General features: G+C 39.9%; 1 protein-coding gene across 10 annotated transcripts in view; it reads right to left on the bottom strand.

The window, feature by feature from the left end:
- Nucleotides 1-2,066: 2,066 nt before the first annotated feature.
- cobl (cordon-bleu WH2 repeat protein) overlaps nt 2,067-27,630 on the bottom strand; it is a 51,101-nt gene continuing 25,537 nt past the window's right edge. For 9 of the 10 annotated variants that reach the window (XM_040012765.1, XM_040012770.1, XM_040012768.1 and 6 more), the window contains 11 exons: nt 27,406-27,588; nt 14,875-15,457; nt 11,639-11,800; nt 8,129-8,441; nt 6,942-7,057; nt 6,488-6,679; nt 4,824-6,397; nt 4,552-4,737; nt 4,312-4,428; nt 3,004-3,306; nt 2,067-2,516 (listed from right to left, as the gene is read on the bottom strand). In XM_040012765.1, the coding sequence (XP_039868699.1) occupies nt 2,433-2,516; nt 3,004-3,306; nt 4,312-4,428; nt 4,552-4,737; nt 4,824-6,397; nt 6,488-6,679; nt 6,942-7,057; nt 8,129-8,441; nt 11,639-11,800; nt 14,875-15,457; nt 27,406-27,588 (3,813 nt within the window). In that variant the 3' untranslated portion in view covers nt 2,067-2,432. The remainder of the gene's footprint in view (nt 2,517-3,003; nt 3,307-4,311; nt 4,429-4,551; nt 4,738-4,823; nt 6,398-6,487; nt 6,680-6,941; nt 7,058-8,128; nt 8,442-11,638; nt 11,801-14,874; nt 15,458-27,405; nt 27,589-27,630) is intronic. The other variant, XM_040012772.1, reaches the window with a different exon arrangement.

Genomic DNA, 27,630 nt, shown 5'->3' with positions numbered 1-27,630 from the left:
CTTTCACATATTTGTAAGGAGGATTAGAATGGTTGTAGAGCGAGCATGAATGCGAACCCACTAAAGAGTCTGTGGTCCCAGCAGGAATTTACAGCTCTCTCTCTTGGCCGAGCTCACCCTTCTGCACTCTGATATTTTTTTCTCCGCTGTGAAAGTTTCAATTAACCTGTCTGTCTGGGAACACCTTGAGAGAAGGCATTTAAAAAGCCTCAGTGTTCAAATTCTGCTAGCTTTTACACGGCACTTGTGGCGAACCAGGATGTGCGTGCACAAAATATGCATTTCTAGTTCAATTTGCAATAAAATCTGGATGTTTGCATCATTCATTTGCATCTGAGGGGTGGGGGGAGTGAAGCAGCACAAAGTCTAATGTTTCAGGATTCAGGAATACAGGAAAGGTTCAAGTTCTTTGAGAGTAATTTTGTGTGACCACATAGTGATGAGTCACGGCCATGAGCTGCTGCCCGGAATAGTAGCTCATCTGTGGCGTGGCAGAGAGGTTACAATATGTTTCATAAGGACTGCAGGATAGCCACAGTCTTCCAGCGAACCACAGTGCTGGGAATGGCACAGACACATCGGGAGGTGGGGTGGGATGCTTTCCAGGGCAAGGTTCATGCTGCCATCTGCTAAACCTAACATCTGTCTAATTGCTATTTGAGAGGTGGGGCACATATTTTCATTTATATAATCAAAACAAAAGACAGTAGCAGGTAAATTTTTGCTTGATTACAAAATGTATTTATTGAATCAAAAAAAAAGGTAAACAAAATTAACCTTCTCCATAAAACAATGTGCACTTTAAACATAAAAAGCAATAGCTTATAAAAACGTTCACTCAGTCAGTGGAATAAAGCAAATCTATCGCAATGATTTACAAGATATACACTTCTGTAGGCTTTTATTTTGTAGCTCCCTCCCAAAATTAAGTTAAAGTTTACCTCTGAAGTTATAGAATTTTGCATCATGCATGAAGTAAACACAAATTAAAGTTAGTGTCTATAAAACTAGTTAACCCCCTTTACTCAAAGATGTCTCGAAATACACAGCAGCAAACATTTTACCTGAATATGGAGCGTAAGCTTTTCTTCATTCTAACGCTGATCCAGCATGGACTTTAATCGTATCTAATACAAACTATTTAATGGCTCTCACTCATAGCTATGACCCACTAAACCTCCCCTACAGAGCAGAAAGAAATGCAATAACGCTTAAATTATGACATAAGCTTTACTAAAGCTGGTTTTAGATTATCTTATCGATTTAATACACTAATCACTTTGCTTTTTGTGAAACTGTTCTTATGGTTTTTAATGAAAATGCTTCAAAATGTTGAAATGTCAAAAAAACCCAAAAACTATTTCAGCTACAGTATGTACAGTATGTATTTATAGCAAATGTTAAGGCTATGCTTATCATGTTTTCCACCGTGAGGCAGAAATATCACAACATAGCATCTACAGATTTTTAACAGCAGCACAAATGAAGGTTAGAAGCTTAAACAGGAGCACAGTGCACTAACAGGCACCAGCCAGTTGTTACAACATGACTCCTTAGAGTCTGAACTGTGGAAGTTGGCATTACGGACGAGATCTCCATAAAATAATACACTTAAAGCACTGCTCACGGACCTACTGTTTTCTTAAATATACAAAAAAAAATTGTTTTAAATAATGTTAATTGTTACAATAAAATAGGAAGTAGTCCAGAATCTGATCAAACTTATTGCACCTCACATCGATTTTTTTTAAACAAACAATATGTGCATAACACTGACTTAGCATTAGGCATATAAGGCATTTGAAACCTACAGTGGTAAAGGCAAATGGAAATGATCACAACACAAAATGATATGAAAGTCTCATATACTATTACATTTTGCTTTCATTGGCACAGATTTATGTCAATGCTCTAGTTGCGCCTTGTGAATTCAAGGGTGGATGGCAGCGGATGTATTTACGAACAGCAATATGTTACAAAGGTGGAAAGGAACATTTTCCAGCAAGCTACTGTTTGTCAAAGCGGAACATGAACTGCAAACCTTTCACCTATCGCACCCTTTGTTAGACAGATGTTGCAGGTGTTTGGCTACTAACACAGTGAGGTTCTTCTTGCTAGAAGAAATGTTTAAATCCTTCCTCATTCATAAGTAATTACATCCCCGCTTTGCTGTTCCTTTTAGAACTACACCAATGTACGAATGAGGCCCAATATTAGTAGTAAGAGGTGTGAACCTTATTCTGAATTATTTATTTTTACTTGATTTTCACAATTTCTGCAGTGCAAAAAAATATATCAGACAGCATTCACTGAAAATGCAACTCAAACTGTTTTTCCCCAAACACCTGCTGTAAAAGCACTATGGCAAAACACAGAAACTAAGACTACACTTAATCTATTATGTCTTGTTGTGGTGATGCCGGCTCCCCCTCTTACTGCTCAGGGATTGTTGAGGAGCTCGCTTGGATTGTTCCCAGTTTGCCGTTCACTTGAACCGTCTTCTTGGGAACTGCGACCTAGTTGAAAGAAATTGAACATGTCATTTTATTTCTCCACTGTGATAATGACAGGAGCAACAGTTTGAGGCAACAAAACAACATGTGATCGGGAGTTCTTTGATTTTTCACCCTCTTGATGCTATTCAGTCGCTACTATTGTTCCTTTCTGGTATAAACAGGGCAAAAATAACAATTCAAAAGTTTCAGAAGTCTTATTTTTCCATAGCTGCTGACCTAAAATTGAACTTTATCCTCTCAAAAATACCCATGGAGCAGTACAGTATGGCTGTCAGATTTATCTTTGTACGTGTTACAATCTGCAACTCATTTCCAGTTTCCTGGCTACTAGACCGCAGGAGATCTTTGTAGTGCCGGTGATGTCTTCCAGCAAGGCAAGCTGTGTGAAACCAGACCAAAGATGTTTTTCATGAAACTGCTGCTAATATAAAGCAAACAAAGGTTGTTCAGAGTTGTAAACTTCTCTATATATTTTTAATAGTTTTACCTTTTTGAGCCTCTCAGCCGCAGATCCAGAGCGAATCGCCTCCAGCATAGCCTCCCTGGCTAGAGCAGGGTTCCTGGGGGCGTTCGCATTCGAATGTGGCACAGAGCTAGTTTTACCCTGGGGCAAGACAGGGGCAGGAGGTGGCGGTGCAATCGTCGGTGGTGGTGGAGGTGGTGGGTGCGTAAAGAGAGGAGAGGTGCAGGTCAAATTCTCGGGGGAAGAGGGAGAGCTTGGACTGCTTCTCTCTTCTTCAGATGCCAACTTTCTGAAATTCTCAAGCTCATGGGCAGCTGCAGATTTGACCTGTCACACAGAGTGGTGAGACAATGGTAACTGTAGACATGTAACCATATGGAAGGACAGCTGCTCCCATATGAGTCTCTGACACACACTCCTGATACACCTGATGCATAGCTAGAAAGACAAACAAAGCCTTTTCTATTTTCTTGTTAGAGACATTCAAATTTATATGAGCACTCATTACTTATTTTATAACTCCATTTAATATACATATTCAGTCTGTTTACCCTCCTTTTCAAAGAAGTACAACAGTTTTGTTTTCCGACTAAGTCATACAGCATTCCAGAGATTCCAGATCTGGCAGGGAACCTCCAGAATAGAGCCACAGATGTTTCAGCAGCAGTAGCACATTTTCTGCCTCTTTCATTCCACTCTGGTACGCAAATGTGAGCAAACCACAGAACGCTTTCCAAAAGGGTGGATGAAAATAGACACATGTGCTAGCATAACCTGCATTGCAGTGTAAGCTGCTAATGAACTAATAACACAAGACAAAGTGTTTAGCATTTACATTCTAATTCAAGCTCTTCTTGACTGTAAATGTAACGGGTACACATGCTCGTACTGTGTAAAACCATATGCGTACACCATAAAATGATATTATCAGCTTTGCTATGTATTACATTTGGCATAGCAACATGCTCACAACAACAGTTCAAACATGCTGATGTTTATTAAGTACATACAGGATATTTGACCTGCAAATGGCACTCAGAAATCACAGGGTATAGATAATATTAGGAGTTATGCTCTGCGGATATTAAATAACTGGATACTGGATACATTTGAATCTGCATCCAAATGGTGATCTATGGGAGAAGCATTGTAACTGCATGCTAAAAAGAACAGCATTTTAGATATTTATAAGGAAGTGTTTTTTATACATGCATAAATGTTAAAATAATAACTCATACTTGTATGTTTTAGATCACATCCCTCTTACTTCCACCCTGGATATCAGCATATAGAGATCAATGATACTTCTTAGCTGTTAGGATAATATTTTACCTTCTTCAGCCTGCCGGTGTTATTCTGGGCTCTAATGGCAGCCAAAAGAGCAGACCTCTCATTCTCCTCTTCAACATAAGGCCCTTTCTTTAAGGAGCTGGGGCCAGAAGTTGATATCTAACAAGGCAATAAAAAAGGAGAAAATCAGCCAACATTATTACCTAGCTTGTTTAGATGAACATATGAAACCAGATAGATGGGCAAAACGCTATCCTACAAATCATTTTATCTTGAGCTCACTTTCTTCAGCCTGTCTTTGCCTCCACCTGTCTGGATTGCCTCCATCAGACTGCTGTGCAGAGACGTCTCTTTCTCAACAGATTTATGGATCACTGGTCTGAACTTTTTAATTGGCCCAAACACCGTCACACTGCTGTCTGACACTGTTTCAGGCAGTTGAGATTTTGAAGCTGTCTCCTCTGAGTTCTGTGAATTATAAAAACAATTATTTATAGTATATTTTCAAGATTCGTATGTTGTAATATTAACAGTATAATCCAGGTTTTACTTACATTTGTCTGTCCTTGAGATATGGTCTTTGGGGCTGTTGGTGGTTTGATATATGAGTTTAGGGCATTGCTTTTTGCTGGGCTGGGACCTCCAAGCTGAATATGTTTGACATTATCCTGGTCATTGGCAGTTACTTTTTTGTTGGTGGATCCACTCAACTCAGCGTGATTATTCTTGGCTGGTTTGGTTTCCAACATATCAGAACTTCTTTTGGTGGCTACAACACCATTTTCAAATCCACCCCTGTTTGCTTCTCTAAAATCTTTCTGTTGATCTGACATATACTCTGGGTAGCTTGTAGATCTTTGAGGACCAGGATACCTGACTGCAGAATTAGAGCTATTCTCCTTATTCTCTAACAAAGACGACAGGGAAGATTGTCGCGGATTAACTTGCATCGATCGACCTGATTTCTGGAGGTCAGTAGTCGATGTCTTCAGGGAAGCAGAGCATTCAGGGCTGTTAGGGACATAGCTGGGTTTCGCTAAGGTCTTTGGGGGGTGTTTAGCGATGGCAGACGCTACATATTGGCTTGAGGTTCGCCTGGGCGGTCTGAGGAAGGACAAGTCTGGAAGTATTGAAGGAGGAATGATAGGTTTGTCAGCTGGGGGTTGAACATTTTTGGGTACTGAATTTTTGCTCCCCACCTCAACACAGCCTTTGTCTGGAACTTTGACATTCCTTATAGGCTCTTTAGTTTCTTCTTTCACCACCTCTTTAGGTTGGATTCTCTCTGGAGGTTTAGAAACTGTACTCTGTGTTGATTTCAGGTACTCTGTGTTACTGGTCTTCAGTGTAGTTTCTGTGACTGCTGTAGAAGCACTTTTCAGTTTGTTTTTGCTCTCCTCAGCTTTATCTTTGCTGGGGTTCACAGGAGTATCTTGTCTTTCATTTGAGCTCCAAAAAGCTTTGGCCTTCCCAAGAAGAGGAGAACCCTCATCAGAATTGATCTGTGACTCTGAAGACCTACTGACATTATTCCTGGAGATACCCTCTTTCACCATGTTTCCTTGATCGTCGATCTTAATGGCACCAATGGTAAATCGAACACCTGACTGTTCTTTAGCAGTGTTTATAACAGAGGGCTTGGGAGGGATCACAGTGAAGGTTTTCATACCAAATCGTGATGTGACGTTGCGAGTAATTTTATTATGTGAAGTAGGGAAAACCCTATGCGTCTGTTCATCTTTTTCCGTAGATACTGGTTTCTGACTTGCTGGTGGAAAATCCGGTTTCTTCTTCTCAAAAGACTCAGCATTATATCTCACAGGGTCAGGCAGTATCTCAGTGCTCTCCATGTTTTCGTGCACGTCATCATTAGATTTAACAGCTGATATTTGCTTATCTCCTTTCACGCTGTTGCTATCGACGAGATTCATCTCTTTAATTTTTTTCTCCTTTATCTTTTTTTCCTTTCTGTCACACACAGACTTGCTCTCCGCTGGTTTAGTGTGCTGCTCAGATTGAGACAAACCCTTAGTATTTGTATGGTTTCTTTTATTATTGACTGCTTCTGTATAAGCATTGTTGTTTTTGTTCTCGGGCTCCATTCTGGACTTGTGACAAAAGCCATGTTCTGTGATAAGATAAGGGAAGAAAAATTGTGGTAAACATAATACAGAAAAGCAAACCATTTTAAATCTGATGCACTGGTTGTTTTTCCTACCTTTGCTGACAGCTGACTCCTTCCTGGTAAATGACTTCACCTCGTGTTCAATAATATTATGATCATAGTCCTCCAGTACTTCATCTATGGCTGTAACTGGCACATCCAAGTCCACTACAGACACTGGAACCTCATTACTGTCACTAGACATGGTATAAGGAGCCTCTTTTGCTGAGACTACATCTTCATGGTCTGCAAAAGAGTGACAGATCCAGGTCTTAATAGGTAATCCAATTAGTGTGGAAAAGTCGCTTCATGTGGAGTATCGTAAAGTGTTGTGTTTTATGTTGTGTAGAACATTTACAGGATTACTTCAGTTGATCCAGCTACAGCAGTGTTATGATGATCAACAGGTTAAACCCTTTAGGAATTGTCTTTCAATTTCAGTGCTGGATGTATACATCTCAGTGAAGACATTTCTATTCAGTGTAGCTTATATTTTTGCCCCTTTTACCTGCAAGGTCTGCTTCAAAATCAGCCAAAGTCTGATGGAGCTCGGCTGCGAGCTTTGGATCATCAAAGCTGTTTTTCAAAATCACTGACTGCGACTGAGGGCTGATGTCTTTGTGCCTGAGAAGGGTACATAAAAAGAAGTCATCATCATGTATATTACATACACATGTAAATATAATCACGTAGAGACCCTTATCGTTTATAAAAAAAAAGTCACTACTGAAAAGACTATATAGTAAAACCCATTACTTTAGTGATGCTGTTATATTCAGCACCCTTTGCTTAAGTAATCTGCCTAAGAAATCAAAAGGGTAAAGGCAGTTCAGAAGTAGAGGAAAGAAAAATATGTGTAGACTTTAAGTGTTTAAAGTCAAATTTTATTTTCACTGGAGTCTGCTGGCTTTGAAACTCGCAGCTGTTAAGATATTATTACCACAGTTCAAACTTCCTGCACTCTCTTCAGTGGTTCAACAGAGAATTCTCATGGGTTAGTGGCATATTAGCCATAACAAATTGCATCAAGAAGGCCAACCCAAATAGAATTTATCTTCTAAGAGACTTGGACGGGTCCTCTTTTCCTCAATAATTCTGAGAAAACTGGGTTATAGTGGTTTCCTGGAATAATGAAGAGCTGGCAACATCAGGCCAGAACCTGGATTCATAAAATTTCTCTGAGTAGGGGCATCAATCCAAGATCCCTGGTCTGGGTAAATGAGCATATGCTTTTCAAAACAACTTAAAATGTGAAAAGGGATCTGGAGCAGCATTGATTTTTCACAGACCTTTGATTAAGGGCCTAAAACCATAACTATAAAAGCCCAGAATGCAAAGCTGACTCAAATATAATACGGTAGGAACTGCTCTTGATTTTTTACTGCTGGCTCAATAACAAATATCAACTTTGTCAAATTCAAGTTGGATAAAACTGTGACAGTTTGTTGTAATAGCAGTTAGGCTAGCTTAAATGGACAGCTCAGTGGATTAGAGAAGATGAGCTAATATTGACAATAAGATTAATAAGTATGGGAAAGAAGTCAGGTCGACAAATGAAGTAAATGCAGATTCTTAATTAGTCCCACCATCTTGAATATAACTTTAATCAAATTCTTTATATGCAAATATGAGAAATAATTTTGTTGTGAGTCTCATTTAAACTGCCCAACCCACTTTCTTGGTTCCCTTTTCTACCTGTGTACTGATCCCCAGGTGGCACATCCCTCATCGCTCTCACTGGAACTATCTCGCACTGGCCCCGCCGGTTTCCACCCATTACTTCCATCCAGAGACACACTCCCATCGGGGGAAGTGGGTTGGGTGTCGGAGGGAGAACTGATCATGCCCGAGTCCTCGCCCTCTGCCATACCTTCAGAGGCAGCGTAACCCTGGTCATGCAGGCTGCTGCTGGCACTGCTGCTGCCCAAAGACAGAGTCTCGGCCAGAGGTGCTTCAGTTTCTGGTTTCTGGTCACTGACTGCAGAGTTCTGAACAGAATGGAGCCAAGCTGGGAGAGAACAGAAAATCTTAGCACTGGGACTGACTGTTATCGCAGTCAAGAAATATTAGATTACAGAACAGTAAGGCCACAAGTGTTTTAATTAGGAAGTGCATTATTGTTTCTCTGATCAACAAAACTTAGAAGATTAATGATGGTTAAAAACCTTCTAAGTGAGAGGAACAAAAACAAGAACAAAAAAAAAGCACAAGCTACAGAACAGGCATGAAGATCAAGAGACGGTAAACACGGAGGGAAAAAAACTGGGTAAGTATTTAGTTTAGTTTCAAGATTTCATTCTGACATCAAACACACACCCACACACACCCACACACAGATACACATGCACCCAAGCCAAAAAACATAAGCCAAATATGTTGAAAGCAAGACTGAAGAACCACCACTTGTGGCTTGATAAACCATCTTTAATGATGTGTGGGTAGATTTACTGTATTCAAACTCTGTTGATTAGATTTTCACTGTACAGTTTTAGATTTGAGGGAAACCTAGCATTGCTTATACCCTCTCATTTTTTAGTACACTCATGCTCTGGTCAGTCATGTGGGTTTGAGGAAGTTATTTACTCCGTCACTGATCTCACTGAACTCAAGGCCAGAAGAATAAAAATCAATGTACCACTTGTTTGCTTTTTATTAGATCAACGAGCAAGCACAGCGCTGGCTATTTAGCAGTGAACTTTTTTTTTTAATGAATTTAACAATGAATGACTCTGTTTGTAATACCAGTTGTCAATAAGATTGTGCATGCATTTGGTCATGCACTGCACTGCAATATTTCTGCTTATGCGTGCATATACGTAAATGTGTGTTGCAGTGTACTAGGACTGTCAGTTTTGGGTCTGCTCCTACTGGTGTGGAGAGAACAGTCCGTTCCAGGAGATGTGGTGATGACTCACAGGGCTGTCCCCCCAGCTCCTTCCCAGCAACAGCTTAGTCATGCTGGCAACAGCCGCAATCGGCACACATCCACAGAGACGTGCAAAGACAAGTGCACATATGCACACACAGATTTATGCTTGCATATGTATACGCTTGCAGACAAGCACACACACACAAACAGACAAACTTCCAACTCAACATGACCTTGGGCAAAATTGTCTGTTAGAGCTAAACTAAGGGTGTCTCCATTCCCAAGCTGTTAATACTGTGACATGCCACTACATTCCATGCACAGTGCTAAATCAGTGTCCTGGAATCTTGGGGCAGTCTTGAAAAGTTTAATCAACTATTTCTTGTAAACATATTCTTTTTTTCAATCACCCCAAAAAAGGAAAAAGAAAAAAAAGAAATCGATGATCAATCCTTTGCAGGTTCAAAAATTACTTAATTTAAATTATACATCCCCTGAAATAGGCTACGCATATGCACCGTATTTCAAAGGCTTGGAAGATTCAGAGTTCTAAAAATGTCATCAGAAAGAAAATTAAATTACCGTACAATTAAAATGTAATCAGTTCAGGCCTGTACATTGCTGTCTAAAACTGTCCTCATCTCAAAAAAGTAAAATTCGTCTTCACCGCATAATACACTTCAATGCCACAAATGTTGCATTCATACAATAGAGAATTGCTTAATAAAAACAAAGATAACACAAAAAACTGTACTTTAGCATGCAGGATGTTTTCTATTACACCGCTCGTAACTGTACACAAGTTCTTTCTATGAAACAGTTTTTTAAAGCTCAGATTTCTTGTGGTTTTTCATCTTAAATAAAATTCCTAATTCTACAGTTAATGCAATCCTTCAAAAACAAACTGTGAAGCATTAACTGAGCTACAAGCTGCCTCCAGTTCAGTGTCTTGTTAAATTTTGAAGTAGACTGTTAAAAGCTTTCTTTGGAGAGAGGTCTTGTATTTCATATGCTTGTCTTTATGAAATTTAAGAGCCATTACCACCTAAAAGTAACATGTCATCGATACATCACTCTTTCCATACTTTTGCTAAAGTCAGCACGCGTTCGGGTTTTATGTTTCTAAACCAAGCCACAATACCAGGCAAAGACAGAGCGACGTACACTGTCCTGCAATCGATCTGCAGCTATCACATCACCAAAATATTGGCTGAAATCACATGACCTAGCACCGCTGCCTTCTGACCACATTCTGTGTCCACTTTTAACTCAACTCTCAACGCTGACAACCAGTGGATCAATGTGAAGTAAAAACCATGCAGAATATGTACAAACATTTGTAAAAAGGATAAAAACAATACAAATAGTACAAAAAACAAGCTTTTCTTTTAAAGAGCAAAACTTTTTCCAACTTGCTTTCACTTTTGTCACAAGGTTATATGCAGTGAGAATGGATTCTGTAAAGGCAAGTAAAGGCAAGTTATACAAATGAAATGGTACTCAAACGTGAGACTGTAACACCAAATACAAGACAGCAGAGAACAGCAGAAGTAGACATCAAAGGGATGAGAGGAGGATGGTGATTATCAAAGAAAAGTCCAGCAGAAATAAGCGAGGCCATGGAGAACCAAAGGGAGCTGATGAAAAAGGACTGTCGGAGTGAAGGAAGGATCGAGCCAGAGAGAGAGAGGGAGAGAGAGACTTCAGGAGTGTTTGGAACGAAGACGCACAGGCCCGCAGCAGTACACTACACAGGAGGGTGAGGGGTGGGGGAGGAAAGAAGAGAACAGATGAGATTTGAGATGAGTAGATCATTAAATTTGTATTTGGTAAGGTAAGGAGCATTAAAAGAAAAACCAAAACATATAGGGAGCACCTACAGGGACAGAAGATGGCATTAAAAACAGTTCAGCGTCACTCAAAATTCTCGTCAATTATACATCTAATTTACTCCCACGTCCTGTTTAAATGCAACATGAAAGGTACTCAAGAAGATTGCTGTTGACCTTAGACCTGACCCTTTGGACCCAGGGAAAATATCAAAGCTTAGAGATTGACGTTTATATATATATATGAAGCCCCCTGACCTCATTTGGACCCAGCATCACTTAACAACTCTGCTGCCCAGGTCACTGAAGGAGAGATGGAAAACATGAAAGGACAGAGTTCAGGACTGCCATAGAAACACAAACATCAAGGTTTGGCAGTTAAGCCAGATACAATTTTGACTGGGTGAAAACGAATTAAGAGCTGGAAAACCTGATCGGCAGCTTTTAGGAAAGACAAGAGAAAACAAGAATCGAGGTTAGGGGGAGGGCAGTCCATGTGGAACCTACACTGGGGAGCTTCCTCCACCTCCGTGAGATTCTGCGGAGAGTTGCTCTCTGTAGGCTCAGGGGGAGGGGGTGTCGAGGGAGGAGTAGAGGGTGATACATGCTGTGATGGCTCCTGCACGGGAGAACGGAGAGGTTTGGGTGGCACCAGACGATGAGTGTTTCCTAAAGGAAAAACAGCATGCGGGCAGGGCAAGCACTGATGGTCATACTTCAAAAATGGGGAAAGTGACTTAACAAGTTATACTGAAACTTCTAATTGAACTGGAAGTTGTAAAGAAAACTACATTTGCTTCTTTAGCCCTTTAAGTTCTCATGACAATCCATAAAATATGGACCCATGACGTCCATATTTTATTTGGGCAACTCTGTGACAAGTGCACAATGGTAGATCATGGGCATGTGAACCAGGGGCGGGTTTTTGAAGGAGGAGGAGGGTGTTTGAGGAGCCCCTCAACTTTTAATGATACAATAAATAGTTTTTATACATATTTTATTGACGCCATTTACATATAGGGGATTTTCACATACTTCACTGAAGAGGTATGTGCAACGCTGCCTAGACCTCTTGCTGCTGGGGTCGGAGGGCTAGACGATGTAAACCAGAAGGTTTGGTGAGACTCTATGTCATAAAGATTTTTCATGAATCTGGTAACTAGAATTCAGATTTTTTTCTGCTGTTGTTCTAAATTGCCAATTATTATATTTTCTAAATCACTATGTTTGGCATTAGAGGCTCACTAGCCACAGGTTATGTCTATCACTGAGTTATAGGAAAGAGTTAGCTTTTTATTCATTTATTTTGCTGACCTTTATTTAACCTGGAAGTCCCAATAATATCAAAACTTATTTACAGATTAGACCTGGTCAAGTCCAAAGTCCACTCTCAATCAAATACTTGCTTTGTGCTTCTTCATTTGAATGAACCTCCCAACTGTAAAAGGCATCAACAACCTACAGTGATGTGGAAATCAAAGCACTGTGGTCTGTCATAGCACTCCCACAAGGTTTTTGGCCCTTAAAGCACTACAAGGTCCTCTAGTATTGCATCTGTGGTAATTTACAATGAGAGGCATCAATAATTAACAATATAAATAAGCTATATAACATCTCTAGGAAGCAGAGCTGTTATGACATAGTAAATTAAAACATTTTAACATATGTTAGTTAAGACTGCAGTTTTACTTGTTATAGCTATGAGTAAACACCTTTGAAACTAGATGTCCAGAAAAGACAAATGCAAAGCTTTGTCGAACTGTTTACAGGATCATTACTGAAAGCACAAACAGCTTTTAAGCAGTAAGGAAACAGTAAAAAAGGAAGTGAGGAGTCGACTGCAAATGATACATACGAAGCATCTGAAAAAATAATAGGAATAAAAGCACAATAATGGGGAAAAGCTGTGCTGAAATCCAGCTGCCTAAATTTACTTATAAAGCTTGTGATTCGTCAACTTTCTATTTTTTCTGTTTACTCTGTTGTTGACAGTTGGATGGTACCGAAATAACAGGCAGGGCTGGGATGATAAACTACCCAGTTATAACCTTGAGAACCACTGGAGCGCACACTCATACACATATACACATTCTTTTTTAAATGACAGGCTCAAAAAATCATACATAAATTAAGGAATAATGAAAAACAGAGTAATTAAAACCCTTCAGATGGCAAATCTCTGCATTTTCAGGCATGAGTGAACCACTCTATACTTCATGTGTAGGGTGATGCTGTTTACCTAACATATATGTAAGCTATTCACACAAGTTTGTACTTGTTCATGTATAACCAGTTCAGTTGTCAGGCAGAAAACATTTTTTAACAGTCACTGTGGGTGAAAAGTTTAAAGAGTGAAAAGGGACTACTTGCAGGAATGTAGTTTTTGGAGTATAACCATTTCAGCACAAATACACAAACACACATCTTAACTCAGCGAATAGTTTCTTATATAGTTTGAAGATACCGAAGAAAGACTGAAAATAGCAAAAGTCGAAGCAAAAGAGAGGCGAGAAGGTGGTGCACTGTCAGCAGAGCGTCAGGATAGAGAAAAAGAAAGTAGCTAGGTCTATAAATTTATTAATGACCTTCGTGCTGCGTCTTCTGAACTGTCTAATGCACTAACCTCCTCATACTTCATCCTTTCTCTTGCTTTCATCCGCCTGTCCATCACCCTTCTCTCCTTAAACTCCTCTAGTCCCCCTGCCTCTGCCTGCCACCCTCTGTCAAAACCTCTGTCAAAACCTTCCCATGCTCCACTCTCTCAACTTCATTCTGATACTCTCACCTTTCTCATCCCTTTTGAGGTCTACAGCTCTCTCATCTATGCCCCTGTCAGACACGACAACCCTCTGCCGCAATCTCGCTTTGCTATGGAGAAAGATTTGGGTTATATAAAGATCAATATGAGGCCAGCTAAAGTTCAAGTAGATCCTGCTTAAATCTGTGATGGATCTGTCTGCCTTTGTATCTGCCAGCTTTAAAGGTTTGAGCGAGTGGGTGCAGGCATAAGAGAGATAGAGAGAAAGAAAGAGAGGAATATAAAAAAAATGAGTGTAAAAAAAAAGGGAGGGGGGTGAAAAAAGACAGATAGAAGAATGTACTGTAAGAGGCTGATAAGTTTAAGGGAGAAACAAGGACTGTATTGTCTCATGGGCGATGATGAAAACCAGCGCCACGAGTTCCTGTCCTTCAGCCATGACATGCACGCACACACACGCACACACACACACACACACACTTTCCTTCAGCAGGTTATGCATGTCATTCGTGACACTTGCAGATGTTGCTGCAGTGTGACAGCTGAGCTCTCTCGAGCAGATATTCAGTCACTTCTAACACGTAGAAATCTCTACAGGCAACTTCTGACTCACCTCTCACTTCTTCAGCATATAGAAAGTGTGTTTACAGTCACTGTCAAGAGTTCAATGAACAATGGCAAAGCTCACTTTTTCTGCCAGTGGAATCATGATATGCTCTTTTTTTAAGACAGACAGAGATATGGATACAAAGCATATATATGCAGTAGTTGTGTCTGAGAATAGGTAGATCTCAAAGTTTCCCTTGTATGCCTTCTATGTCGCTATAAATATAATTGTCTTATTTTTTTTACCTGCTGCTAAACAATTTATGTGTCTTTTCTGCGTAACTTTTGTTGCTTTGGTGTGTGAATTTATGAAGGGAAGTCTTTAAATGTTTGCTGCTGTGTTGTACGCTTGCTGTAAGGCCATTTTATAGATATTTACCCATTCCGCTGTGCCTATTGTTCTCAGCCTCATCCAGCTTCAGGTTCAGGGCGGACTCAGTCTCCGACATGGAGTTATTCTCTGACGTCCTGTCTTGAGCTATTTTGCCGACCGCGCTGCTGACTGAATCTTCCACTCTGCCGCTGGAGTTTTTCGCAGCAGGTTGGACCCGCACGGACCCACTTGTTGTGCTACTGCTACTGTAGCTGTAATGGGATTCAGCCTGCTCTAGGTCAGCATCTGAATCATCAAGACCCTGGCTTAGTTCAGAGCTGGAATCCTGCACGGCAAGGCTGTCAGTAGTGCTGCTGCTCGGGGTTGGGGAGCTGGAGGTTGGCATGGCATTGGACACAGGATCTACTGCAATTTTGTGCGAGGCTGTTTTTTCTGTTAGTTTTATCACAGTGGCAGCTGAGGCTGTGGTCGAATGTGCCACCTTGATGCGGGATGCTGGCATAGGTTTATCAGGAGCTTGACTGTCAGGAGTGGGAGCCGGAGAGGCTGAAGTGTCATCAGAGCCTTGCGTGATGGATGTTGGAGTGGGAGGAGGAGCTGGAGCCTTTCTTTTCCTCTGCTGGCTCATCTGATAAAATTGAAGGAAAAGGAGGCAGACAGTACAAAGTTAATTTACATGAGCACCTTGTGCATATGTGTGTGTCTGTGTGTGGTTTAACCATAAATTAGCCTGTAAATTCAGTCTGCCAAGCCTCAAGTAGAGTTTCCTACAGACTAATTAAATCAAGTGGAGTTCTGGCAGGCGTACAGGTTCTTAAATCCATCAGAGTGCCAACATTCCTTTTAAATTATTCTCCAACAAGACATATAGGGCCCGGCGTAAATACAGTCGATATGATGCAGTGGCATATTACGAGTACAATATGTGTACTTCACGATGGTATTTCTTAGTTATTCAACTGGTAAATCAACAATTATTCAAATGCAATGCTGTTATACTGCTGATTTACTTACTGCCAAGCCAGTGATGACTTCCAAAAGAGACATGAAAGTCAGATTGTGATTTTCAGGTCAGTGCTTTAACAGAAATATCAGTGGATGTTCATGACTGAAATATTGTTTTGTGTTTTTCACAATGACAGAAGCTGGAGCTGAAAACTGAATAATAAATTGCAACTGGATCGAGAGGATGTTTTAAAGAAGAAACAAACAGGAAAGAAGGACAGAGCAGGAAGGAGAGAAAATAAAATTAAAAACAGAGCGATGGGACAAACCAATGAATCAATAAGAAACTATGTGGAAACTCAGTTTTGTTCAATGAGCAGATGAGACCTTTCATATGCTTTTTTTTTCAAGTTAATCTCACTTTCTATGATACGGTTTCAAAGAATCAATTTAAAAGTGCTCTGGGCAGTCTTCAGCAGTATCGATAACCTACTTTCGACTGGCGATCACCGCTTATGCTTTCAGCTTTTCCTTCATTCTGAAACGCAACAGAGAACATGCCTAGAGCTGTATGGAGCTTTGCAGCATACAACAGGACAAAAGAGCGATAAGGCCACCTTGCATTTTTGCAGGCATGCTGGGTTCAAACATTTGAACTCAATGAACTCACTGCATGGCATTCTATGCACCTCCAAATGTCTTTCAGCTGATCGGCTGTCTCTTTTTTGGTCTCCCACTTCTCTCCCTCTTTAGCATTCAAATATACATGAATGCAGGCATACCAGTGCAAGTGGACAATAGTTGAAACTACCCCAGAAGATTGATGTGTATTTTTCTAAGTGTGTGTGCGTGCCTGTATGTGCTGGCTGCAGAATTAAGAGTCAGGCCTGGTACAAAGGGGAAAGAGCAGTGGCCTCAATACACAAGCATATGCCCAACACTTTTCTGTGCATCTGTATGAGCACGAGGATGCACACAGACATACACTTACATATGCACCAAAGTGCACACACACATTAAAGGAACAGTATATCTCATACCTCAGGCTGAGCTGCTGTAGAGATTAGGGGGTTGTTACAGGCTGCATGGTTAAGTGTGTGTTGCTCTCATGAGCTTATTGGCGCCATGACTGGGAACGCAGCATGTACTTAAGATTGTTAGAGACTGAAGCCCAGAACTCTGTAATATACTACACTCAAGGTCACACTATACATTAAGTTCAGCAGACTTTGCACTCTTATTATCTATAAACTATGTGTGTGCTGTTTAGTGATTCTCCATTTTCAATCAGACTATCTGTATTCCCAGCGCTGGCTGTTTTTCAGATTTATCACAGAGTGTTTCAGTATATTCAAGCTTTTTCATTATATACCACAGGGTTGGCAAAAACAATGTCAAATATAATTGACAAAAGGTAGTAAGTTCATCCACATCACAGTATAATAATTTAAAAATTAATATATGTGAATATTAGCAATACTAACTATTTCCATTTAAATTAAAATTAATTAAATATATATACATATTTTACTCGGTTTATACATTAAACATTTTTTATTATCACAGGCAGCCAGATAAATTTTGAGGTATATTAAAGTGGAAAGCAGAATTTTGTTTGTTCTACAGTAAAGTTACCAGCAAGACCACAACAAAACAAAGAAAGAAAACAGGTTTCTTATTCTCTGCAATGATTTTGTCTCAGAAGTGCATTTAAACTGAATGCTGTACATTGGGTCAGTTTGTATGTATCTAAACTTAGAAAGCAAGTGGAAAATAAAATAAATAATCTTGTCACATGTTTGATCAAAATAATTAATCACCACATTTCCCTGACTTATTTTTTTAAAAACAAACAAAAAACATATGTGATACATGTGAGCAGTTTTTAAGGGGAATGGACATTTACAGAATGAAGCACAGAAGGTGATACGCGGACAGTCTGCTGTGTCAATTAAGTTTTCCACTCCGTGGTTTGGAAGGCAAAGGGCCCCATGTCAGAGCATGTTGATCAGATAGGGCCACCCATGGAGGCATCATCCTGGTAGCGTGACCATTCATCAGTTGTTTTTGAAGGACTCTTGATGGGTGAAGGCCTTTGTGACAGGGCAACATAACAAGAGCAATGTGGAACGTGAAAAGGATATAATGGATGCATGAGAGGGGGCTGCTCTGTATTTGTGTGCCTAAGCACATCAGCAAGGATGACGTCATTGTGTATGTATGTGCTAATGAGAGACAACAAAGCAGCTGGACTGTCTTCGTCATCGCTCACTTTCCTGTACTGAACTAAAATGTGGAAGAGTGTGTATCAATGTTGACAACCACACGCTGCGGTCGTGTTTCTTATGTCGAATGCCTTTTAAGACAAGGTCAGCTAGGCACACTTTATTTGGTAAAAGCACACCACTGGAGATCATGCAACCTCCCTCTGCTAGTCTTTGCAGTTTTAGGTTTTTGAGCCAGCTGGCATGTGATCAATCAGGCAAAAACTACTGTTTTTATTACTGCACTAATCTAAGACAGTAACAATAGGAACAAATCAGATGATCATTGTCCTCTTTAGCCCAGATAATGCATACTCTGGGTTTCTCTGTGACTCCTTATTTCCTCACTCACAGTTACTATCAAAGCACACATTATTTGAAACCAGGTTAGACATCAGCAGAAAACCCAATAAATATCTTCAACATGAGCTCTTTTATGACATTTCTGTCATCACTGTAAGGACAAGACAGATAATGTCGCAGAATATTCTGTTAATAATTTACATACTTTAAAACATAGTGATTAAATGCTGGTAGTCACAATTTTTAATATAACATACAGCGCAAGTCTTTTTAACTTTGACATTATAATTCCAAGTAACTGAATCCCAGGTGAAGAAGTAAACAGTCTAATCAGTTTGATCAATATTTTATATTTAGCTGCCGTCACCCGTAGTATGTCCCTGTCAGGTTTCAGATGAACAAATAGATTTAAACCTCTAATTTAATAAACTGCAATATTCTAGCTTTATGATCCATTAAAACTGGGATGCAATCATTTTAATTTGCGGTTGTACTAGATAAAAATGTAAGCTCAGATACCATGCTGAATTATGGCCATGTTTTCTCTCCCATTACACACTAACTCACACATTAACTCAAGAGCTGACTGTGCTAACTCTGCTCAGAATCTGTTTTAGGACCAAAGGTTTCCCAACTCAGGGTTAATCAACTCAAGAGTTTGGGCTTAGGCTCAGAGTTTGTTAAGCCTGCTTCCTGGAACAGACCCTGGTTTCATACATAAGATGTTTTGACAGCAAAGTGCAAACAGATCTTGTCATACATAGGCTGCATGGCAGGGGCACATATTCCCCTAATCCTGGCCCCTAACTAATACTAACACAGCCTTCAGGTTCAGTGCGTTTGAAAGAATGCTTACTGTGCCATCTTACAATACTTTAGCCACAATAACCGTATAATCATATCACCTAAGAGTCCGCTGTGGCGAAAAATTGCAAGTCATGTCAGGACAGGACCTTATGTTATTTTAGAAAGAAATCCATTGATTCTATTTGAGTTTGCATTCAAAGAGGATAAATGATTTGATCTTAGACATAACAGTAACAAATCTGTGATAGAAGCAGGCTCAGAGAGGGCAGCCGTTGAACTTAAACACATGAGGTGAGGGGACAGTTAACAGCCTTCCCTTTGAACACAAACTTGGAACTGGACACAGGAAAAGAGTGTAAAAACTGAAGGCTGTAAAATTAAAATGTAGTCAGCTAAGTTCGAGGAGTTTAATTCTGTGTTTGCATTTTTTTTTAACTTTTTCATATACACATTTTTTTTCCACTTCTAAATGATGTAAATGTAGTACCGACGATGGTGCAAATGTCAGACACATTTAGACTGAGATGAAATCAAGTTTTCTGTTACATGCTTTGGACATCTACGTCAAAGCCTTTCTGAACAAGTTTGTAAAATGTATACTGTCCTGCTAGAGCCAGACACCTGCTTATATTGGCCATAGCACACATCAATAAAATTGACAGCTCCAAAGGAAAGTTAATGACAGATGTATAGTATACTGGATGATGTATTTGCTTTGGTACTAGTATAACATTTTTCTTTTCCTTCTTTGCTCAACTTCTTTAGAGCATGTGGAGTGACACAGTGGTGCCATACAGCACACAGGATATCTTACCAAATAAACACATTTTCCTTCTTTTATTTTGCTTTGTTTTGCTCGCCTGTTCTTGAATAGATCTTGCATGTCTTTTGAGAGAGAAATGAAGAGAAACACACAAAATCCATGCAGGAACTCCACACATATCCAATAGCAAACAAGAAACTGCTGGGTATCTACATGCATACATGCCAAAAAACAAATTTATGGGCACTGCAGGGCCATTAACACGGAGCTGGTCCGCTGAGTACTACAAGCAGAACTGCGAATTAAATTCACTTTATCATTTGGTGACAGAAGTCCAAAAATGTTTATTACAATTAAATATATAAGCGGAAAAAAGACATAAAAACATTTGAATTTAGCGACAGCCTGCTTACACGACCACGCTTTCACTTCTGCTCTTTTGATATTTCTGTCCTCTGAGCTGTCGTGTAGTCCTCCTGCAAGGTGAGGGTGGTGCTAAGGACATGCCAAATAGATTTCATGCTGTACTGCATTTTGGAAATATGACCCCACAGCTAATACATTGTTAATGCTGTACAACATAAACACACACCTAATACTCATATAAGACTGATGTTACCTTATTTTGACTGTCTCTGCAAACCTCTCACCAAAGTTTCTCACTTCTCTTTATCACCTCTCTTACTCTCTACTTCAAATGTCCTAACTCTTCGTGTACACACAGCAAAAAAATGTGTTTATTCAAGACGTATCTCCTTTTTACGGGCAGTGAAGCAGAGAGCTCAGAATTTCTCTCAATTTCTCTGTCACACGAGGCAACACAGACACGGCTTTCATCCCAAACCACAATAACAGATTGCCTATCACTGCTGGAAAAAAACAAAACAAGGTTGTGTTTCTCTGAGCCCGATGTTCCAAAACATAATTCAATTAAGTCTGTCTCTCGTAAAGACATACACAGATTGTTGACTGTCGAGCTGGAAAATAAAAAAGACAAAGCTGTAACTTCCCTCCATGCTGGAGTCATTAACTGATCAAAGAGCATCTAATTCTCCTATAGCAGAGAATTGTTTTACATTCATCTGGAAATGTGACACCAATCCCAGAGTGTCACTTTTATTGCTGTATATAAATAAAAAAATATAAAATAATGTGATAAAATAGCTGTTGCCGTCGTTACAACTAGAGTTGGATGCTGACAGCCAGCTTTAATTCCTACTTTTCATTAAAAAGAATAATCAAAAACATGCATTTGCACTTTAATTAACCAGCCATCACTGACTATACCAGTGTTGCTTAGTTCCCTAACAGCTTTACTGAAACTTTGGTCTCTTGTCTATTGTAATCTTTGCAGGGCAATGAGTGTACTCGTCCAAAGTTCATATAAAAGAGGCACCTCTCTGCAATGTATCCTGAGTGAACTTTTAAGCTCATAGTAATGACTCATTAAAAATGTTGCATAATCAATATATTGAGCTAATAGCGTAGCTCTGAAACAGCTCTTCATTATTCAGATCAAATAACATATAAGTAATACAAACTAGTTTAGATAAAACTCATCCTGATTACATACAATTCAGTTTTAAGGCCTCTATAAAAAAGGAAAAACAAGAGACAGGGCTTCAGTTAAATCAGACCTTCCCAAAGTGTGGGGCCCGCAGAGCCATTGCAGGGGGGGGCGCGGTATGAAAAGGAAAAAAACAAAACCCCTGAGCCAGTCCAGCACTTAACAGCACGGTGCAACATGCTAGTAGGCAGGGCATCAATGAAACGCCATAACCAAGTGGCCGGCATAGTATACAGAAGTATACACTGACCTCCTCAGTTTGTATGTTCCTAGCTGTGCCTTACGATCATCTGGTCAGCTACTCCTGACTCAACCTAGGCACCGCCTGAAGACTAGGGGTGATCGGGCCTTTGTCTCTGTTGCACCAAATCTCTGGAATAGTCTCCCCGTTACCATGTGTGCCTCCGACTCCATTCAATCTTTTAAAGCACGCTTGAAAACGTATTTATTCAAACTGGTATTTCCGACATGCTAAACTTTACCTCTCACTAATTGCTGTATCATTATTCATTTTGACATTTTCTGGATACTCTGAATTTTCCCTACTTCTATCTTTTAATGCTTCTGTCTTTCATTTAATCTAATTTGTTTTAATGACTTACTGGTTTTGTTATCATTAACTGTTTATTGTGTTATTGTGAAGCACTTTGGTATACCCTTGGTTTTAAATGTGCTATACAAATAAACCTGTATTGTATTGTATTGTATACTAAGAAGTATACGAGATCAAAATGGGAGACGCCTCTTAGGGTGGTCGAGAATGACTGAGCTAAGATCCTGTGGGACTTCCTGATACAGATAGACAAAATGGTGGCTAACCAACCGGACGTAGTAGTGATAGACAAGCAGAAGAAGACGGCTGTAGTGATAGACGTAGTGATACCGAATGACAGCAACATCAGGAAGAAGGAACACGAGAAGCTGAAGATGTACCAAAGGCTCAGAGAAGAGCTCGAGAAGATGTGGAGGGTGAAGGCAACAGTGGTCCCCGTGGTAATTGGAGCACAAGGTGCAGTGACTCCCAAGCCAGGCGAGTGGCTCCAGCAGATCTCAGGAACAACATCTGCGATCTCTGTCCAGAAGAGCGCAGTCCTAGGAACAGCTAAGATACTGCACAGGACCCTCAAGCTCCAAGTCCTCTGGTAGGACCCGAGCTTGAAGGAAATAAGAACAGGGCCCTGTTGGAATGCTACTCCGTTTCCAGCAGAAGAGGTTACTTGACTAGGATGTGGGACCTATGGAACCTTCGATACCCAGCAGACTGACAGAGAAACAACTAATAGCTTGGTGTTCCAAGATTGAGTAGAAGGAACTGCTTTCACAGCTAGAGATCCATAAGGTATATAGCACAAATGCTATGGCAAGGGAGAGCCAGGACAACAGGTCAGGCGGGAGATATTACCTCCACCCGAGATTGAGTACCAGGCCCCAAGTACGATGGAAGAAGGAGCACTGAGTGCGAGCGTAGCTGACCAGAACGAGAGGATCATGGTGAAACTGGAAACCTGGACCCTCTGTAGTTGGTTACCAAGACTACATGAAGTACCCTCTGAAAGTCTACTAGAAGATGTGAATGCAGCACTAAGGAAAATTCCTACTGCAAACAGCAAGCTGCCCATATCTGATGCCTTAGAAACTGCCAAGCAAATACTCACAGCCTTGGCTAACCACTTGAAAAGGTATAGCAGAGAGATAGAAGGCAGGAGAATAAACCAGCTGTTCTCCACGGACACATCCAAGGTGTACTCTCAATAGCAAGGGAACAATATAAGAACAGCGTCACCAAGGCTGGAGACGGAGCAGTATTGGAAGAGCATATGGGAGAAGGATGCAACCTAAAAGAACAATGATCAGTGGCAAGTGGATCTAAGAGCAGTATGAAAAAAACCCACAAAAACGCTTGGACACCGCTAGCATAATTGACAGGTTTTTGATGGGGCTTCCACACAAACGCAAAGCAGGAGATGAAGCATCGCCAAATATGTTTCCAAACCAACTTCATTCTAAGCCAAAGACTAGAAAATATGGTGAAGCATATCTTCCCTTTGGTTTCACCGGCACAAGTGCCAAGGTAGGTCTCCCCTGCAGAATTGGTTTTCCCTTCGTCGGGAGCAGCGCTGGGTTCTTCAAATCACGGACAAACAGTATCCCACATTCTTGATTTTTAGTTCACAAACACTTGTTGTAATGACTAACTACTCCTGACTTTTTGGAGATGTTAGCTCTTTATACAGTAAAGTTACAGTGGGATACAAATAACATCAGGCTGAGCCTGCCACGATTTATTCCCCCGGTTCAAATCCCGGACAAACAGGATCCCACAGCTGTTTATGTTTTTAAACCCATTTTGCACAGAGAGGCATTTTTTGAAAAATGTATTGATAGCAATGTTGAATATTATTACACAGGAAAAAAACAACTACACGTAAAATAATCACACCGTGACGCCTCTGCTTTTGTAAATAGAGGGACATTAACTGCGTGTGTATATGTAAGCCTGTAAACCTGCAGATAGAGACAAAGTACTGTTAAGCTGACTATCTGCCATTCTGCAATTCATCTCATGTAAACAATAACGTGGCGCACAGCGTAACGTGACTCTAGTACCTCTGTATTCCTCGTTTACACGTACATGTGGACGAAAGGTCCAAACACATAGAAACAGCTGCGTTTTCAAAAATACCCATGCAGGTGTGGACGTAGCGTAAAAGAGTTAGTAGTTTATTTTTTTAATACCTGTAATTTATTGCAGATTGCTTGTATTTAGTTAATTGTTTACTAATTGTTTGAGGTGTGAAATAAAGCGCAATGGAGCTAAATATGGGAGTGTGTGGTTAAAGGATGTGTTTGCGCATGCATGTGCGCGCGCGGGGGGGGGGGGGCAACATTTTTCTTGTAAAACAAAGGGGGGCCTGGCAAAAAAAGTTTGGGAACCACTGAGTTAAATGTTATATGCATCTACTCATTCTCTGATCAGTCACTGGGGATAGACACAGAGGGTGTGAACTGGTGCTGGCTTTTCAACACTCTGACCTTTCATGTGAAGAATGCTTTATTTCCATAGTCAATAATCAAGAGAGTCTGACCCTCCTAATTTTGTCATTGATTTTAATCAAACTATGTTGCTTGTATGATACAAATGGCCACACATAATGATCTCTGGTCTCTGATGTCTATTTAAAGCCACTTAGCTTCATTATAACAATCTCATCATTCTTATAGCTTATACTGCAATGCCAGTGTCAATTACTGTCTTGTAAGTCATAATTAGTTGACTACCTAAGCCTGTTTGGCGCATAGGGAAGTCTATAATGAGGACAGCTGTCACAGAGAGCTGTCCTGAGATGACCTGTGTCCTGTAAAAACTGCCTATGACTCTCAGAAAGAACGCACGGAACGCTGACTCTGTTAAATTTACGGAAAATACGGAAAAGGTCAGAAAGTTTTCAGCCGTCTGAGAAAACCCCCCCCCAGAGTGCAGCTTTGATAGTAACTGTAAAAAAAGCAAATAAGCAAAAAAAAAGAAAAAAGAAGATGTTTTTCATTGGTTAGTCATTGTTTGGTTGTGTAACAAAGTCCCAGAAAAACTCTCCAATGTTTGTTACAAAGTCAATGACTGAAAGAAAGAATCTCGGGTTCTTAAAAAGAAATTCATTAACTTCTGAATTCTATTTTAATAGTCACACATGCCCACAGTTTCTAAATTTTTTTTAAATTTTTTTTAAAAAAACCCTGAAAGACAAAAATACACTTTCCTATTTTGTGTTTTTATTTTACATAAAGACGCAAGCTCTGTATAAAATGCACTGGCATTTTTGTTTTGTCTTTTAGATAATTTGTATTCTAAAAACATAGGTAAGAATAAAGATCAACATGCAAATATATGATAAATAAAAGTTTATCATATATCCAGTTGTCCTCATCATCAAACATGCACGTTCACATGATCTCATGTGTCATAGAGTCAACTACGTGCTGCAGAACTGAGAAGATCTTTTCACGGCATGTCTGCGTAAGCAAAATATAACAAAAAAATAAAACAAAATAAAAATGAAAATAAATAAAATATAAAAAATCCCCACATTTGACAACTGTTTACTTCTGCATTATCCAAAGCTATTTGGGCCATTTGCTCAACAAATAAAATTTATGGTGTGACATCTGTTTTCACTGGAGCTTGAACTCATCTACAGACATAAAAGTTTGCAAGTCCCCCCCCAGTTTAGCACCCCACCCCCTCAAACAACTAATGTAAATGTGAAAGTACAACTTTTAAATGTAATGCAAACTGATTTAACATCTGCAGTTGGACCACATATTCAAGAACTAAGAGCTCGTTAATGCCAGTGTCCTGATATGCCCTCAGAAACTGTCCTGAGAAGCCTCTCTGCTATGGCATCTTTTTTAGTCACCTTCGTGAAACACAAACATGCCAGGCATAGCGCTAAAGCCTGACACCTTGCACTTCTGTTGCGTCGTTACACATAGTCTGTTTTTTTAATCAAACAACCCTTTAAAGTCCCTTCATTCATTTCTAAGTGACTATCTCAGTTTTATGTGTTGTTTTTACTCTGTAAAATGTGTGCACCTGAACTGTCGATAAAACAATCTAAACACATCAAAAATATTCAAAAACAAGGACACGTGACAGGTGACCTGCACCGCAGTAGGACCTTGCATTACGATACATGTGATAGGCTAACAGTTTAGAGAAGGCATACGGAAAAAATGAAGAAATCTATTATTAGACTGTCCATCAAGTCCTCAGATAACCTTCCCAACTCTAGCTTCTCCTGTGAGTCTGGGTGGTGTCTGGTTATTTGAGCCCTGGTATCTGTCATAACTCTTAATCTGACAGGTGGACAGATAAATTACCATCTCTGTCTGCTCAGCAGCTATAAGGAGCCTATGACTCAGAGTCACAAAGGACTGCAAAACACAGGAATATAAAATATCTATATTTACGTTTCAGTTATTCTAATAAAGAGGACACCAATTTAGAAGGTGAGTTGACACTGAAGGTGTATTAATGTCTTGTCAAAGGGTCCTCTTGTAGTTGTTCTGCCATTATCAACTAAAGGACACAGATAGCTGAATGCTTTGGCTGACTTCTGATAAGTTAACTTGAGGTAAACACAAAGTTGGATGTGGAATAATGAACATTGATTCTTGTGGCTATGTGGTATTTTTGCATTTAGTGCTTTAGTTAATATTGTTTATTGCATATTTAATGTTTTGAGAACAAGAGACTGTGAATCAAATCTTTTAGGATTGTATTTGCGGCCCCCTTCAGTACACACATTATTTCTCAGAAGACTTTTCTACTCCATACTCTGCTCTTTTTTGAAATAATTAAGCAAAAAATCCATTAAATGCTTAGATGCTGAATAATGTTCTTCAAGATCACTGGTTCCTTAAAATAAATAAAACCTATTATCAGAGGGAGGGCAGAAGGATGTTGGTTGCTAAACAACATTTAGTAGCATGCCTCCATAACACTATAATGAGACTGCAGGGAGTTGTTTCTTATTGTAGACAATACAGGTCACCCTGACTTTGAGGTCAGAATACCTAAAGGAAATTCTGCATCAGACTGATTGCAGCTTTCAAATATACTCCATCGGGTCAGTGCTGAAAGCTGAGAGTTATTTGCCAGGATGCGGATTTTCCATAAGATGCACAAAATTAGCTGTGTCATTAAAATGATGCCAATCATGTTGAAATTGTGTTTTTAAGTAATGTGCATATACAGTGCATCTTCATATAATAACTAATTTCATTTGTGTTTCCTGGTACGAGTTACTGCTTTAAAACACAGGATATGGATTCAATTTCACAACTCACAATTCCAGTCCAAGCATTGTCATGAAACACAAACATAAAGAGCAACACACATAAATCTGGCACAGGTTAAACTGTTTCCTCACCTGACAGCTTTCAACTGTAGTTTGCTCCATCCTGGGTGCAGGGGCAGGAGGCGGTGGTGGGGCCCTCCTCTTCTTGGTCTCAGCCTTGGGAGACAACCTCGGGATACTGGCGACAGACTGAGACTGGCCCAAGGTGCCGGACCAATTAGGTCCACTGGAGAACCCAGATACTGTGGACACGTCCTGTGGGCAACATGAAAAATAAAAGGAGAGGGAATCAGACTG

The sequence above is a fragment of the Simochromis diagramma genome, unplaced genomic scaffold (genome assembly GCF_900408965.1).
Source record: "Simochromis diagramma unplaced genomic scaffold, fSimDia1.1 OVJJ01000618.1, whole genome shotgun sequence".
Taxonomy (NCBI): domain Eukaryota; kingdom Metazoa; phylum Chordata; class Actinopteri; order Cichliformes; family Cichlidae; genus Simochromis; species Simochromis diagramma.
The sequence above is the reverse complement of the archived record's forward strand: the minus strand, read 5'-3'. Positions and strand labels throughout refer to the sequence as shown.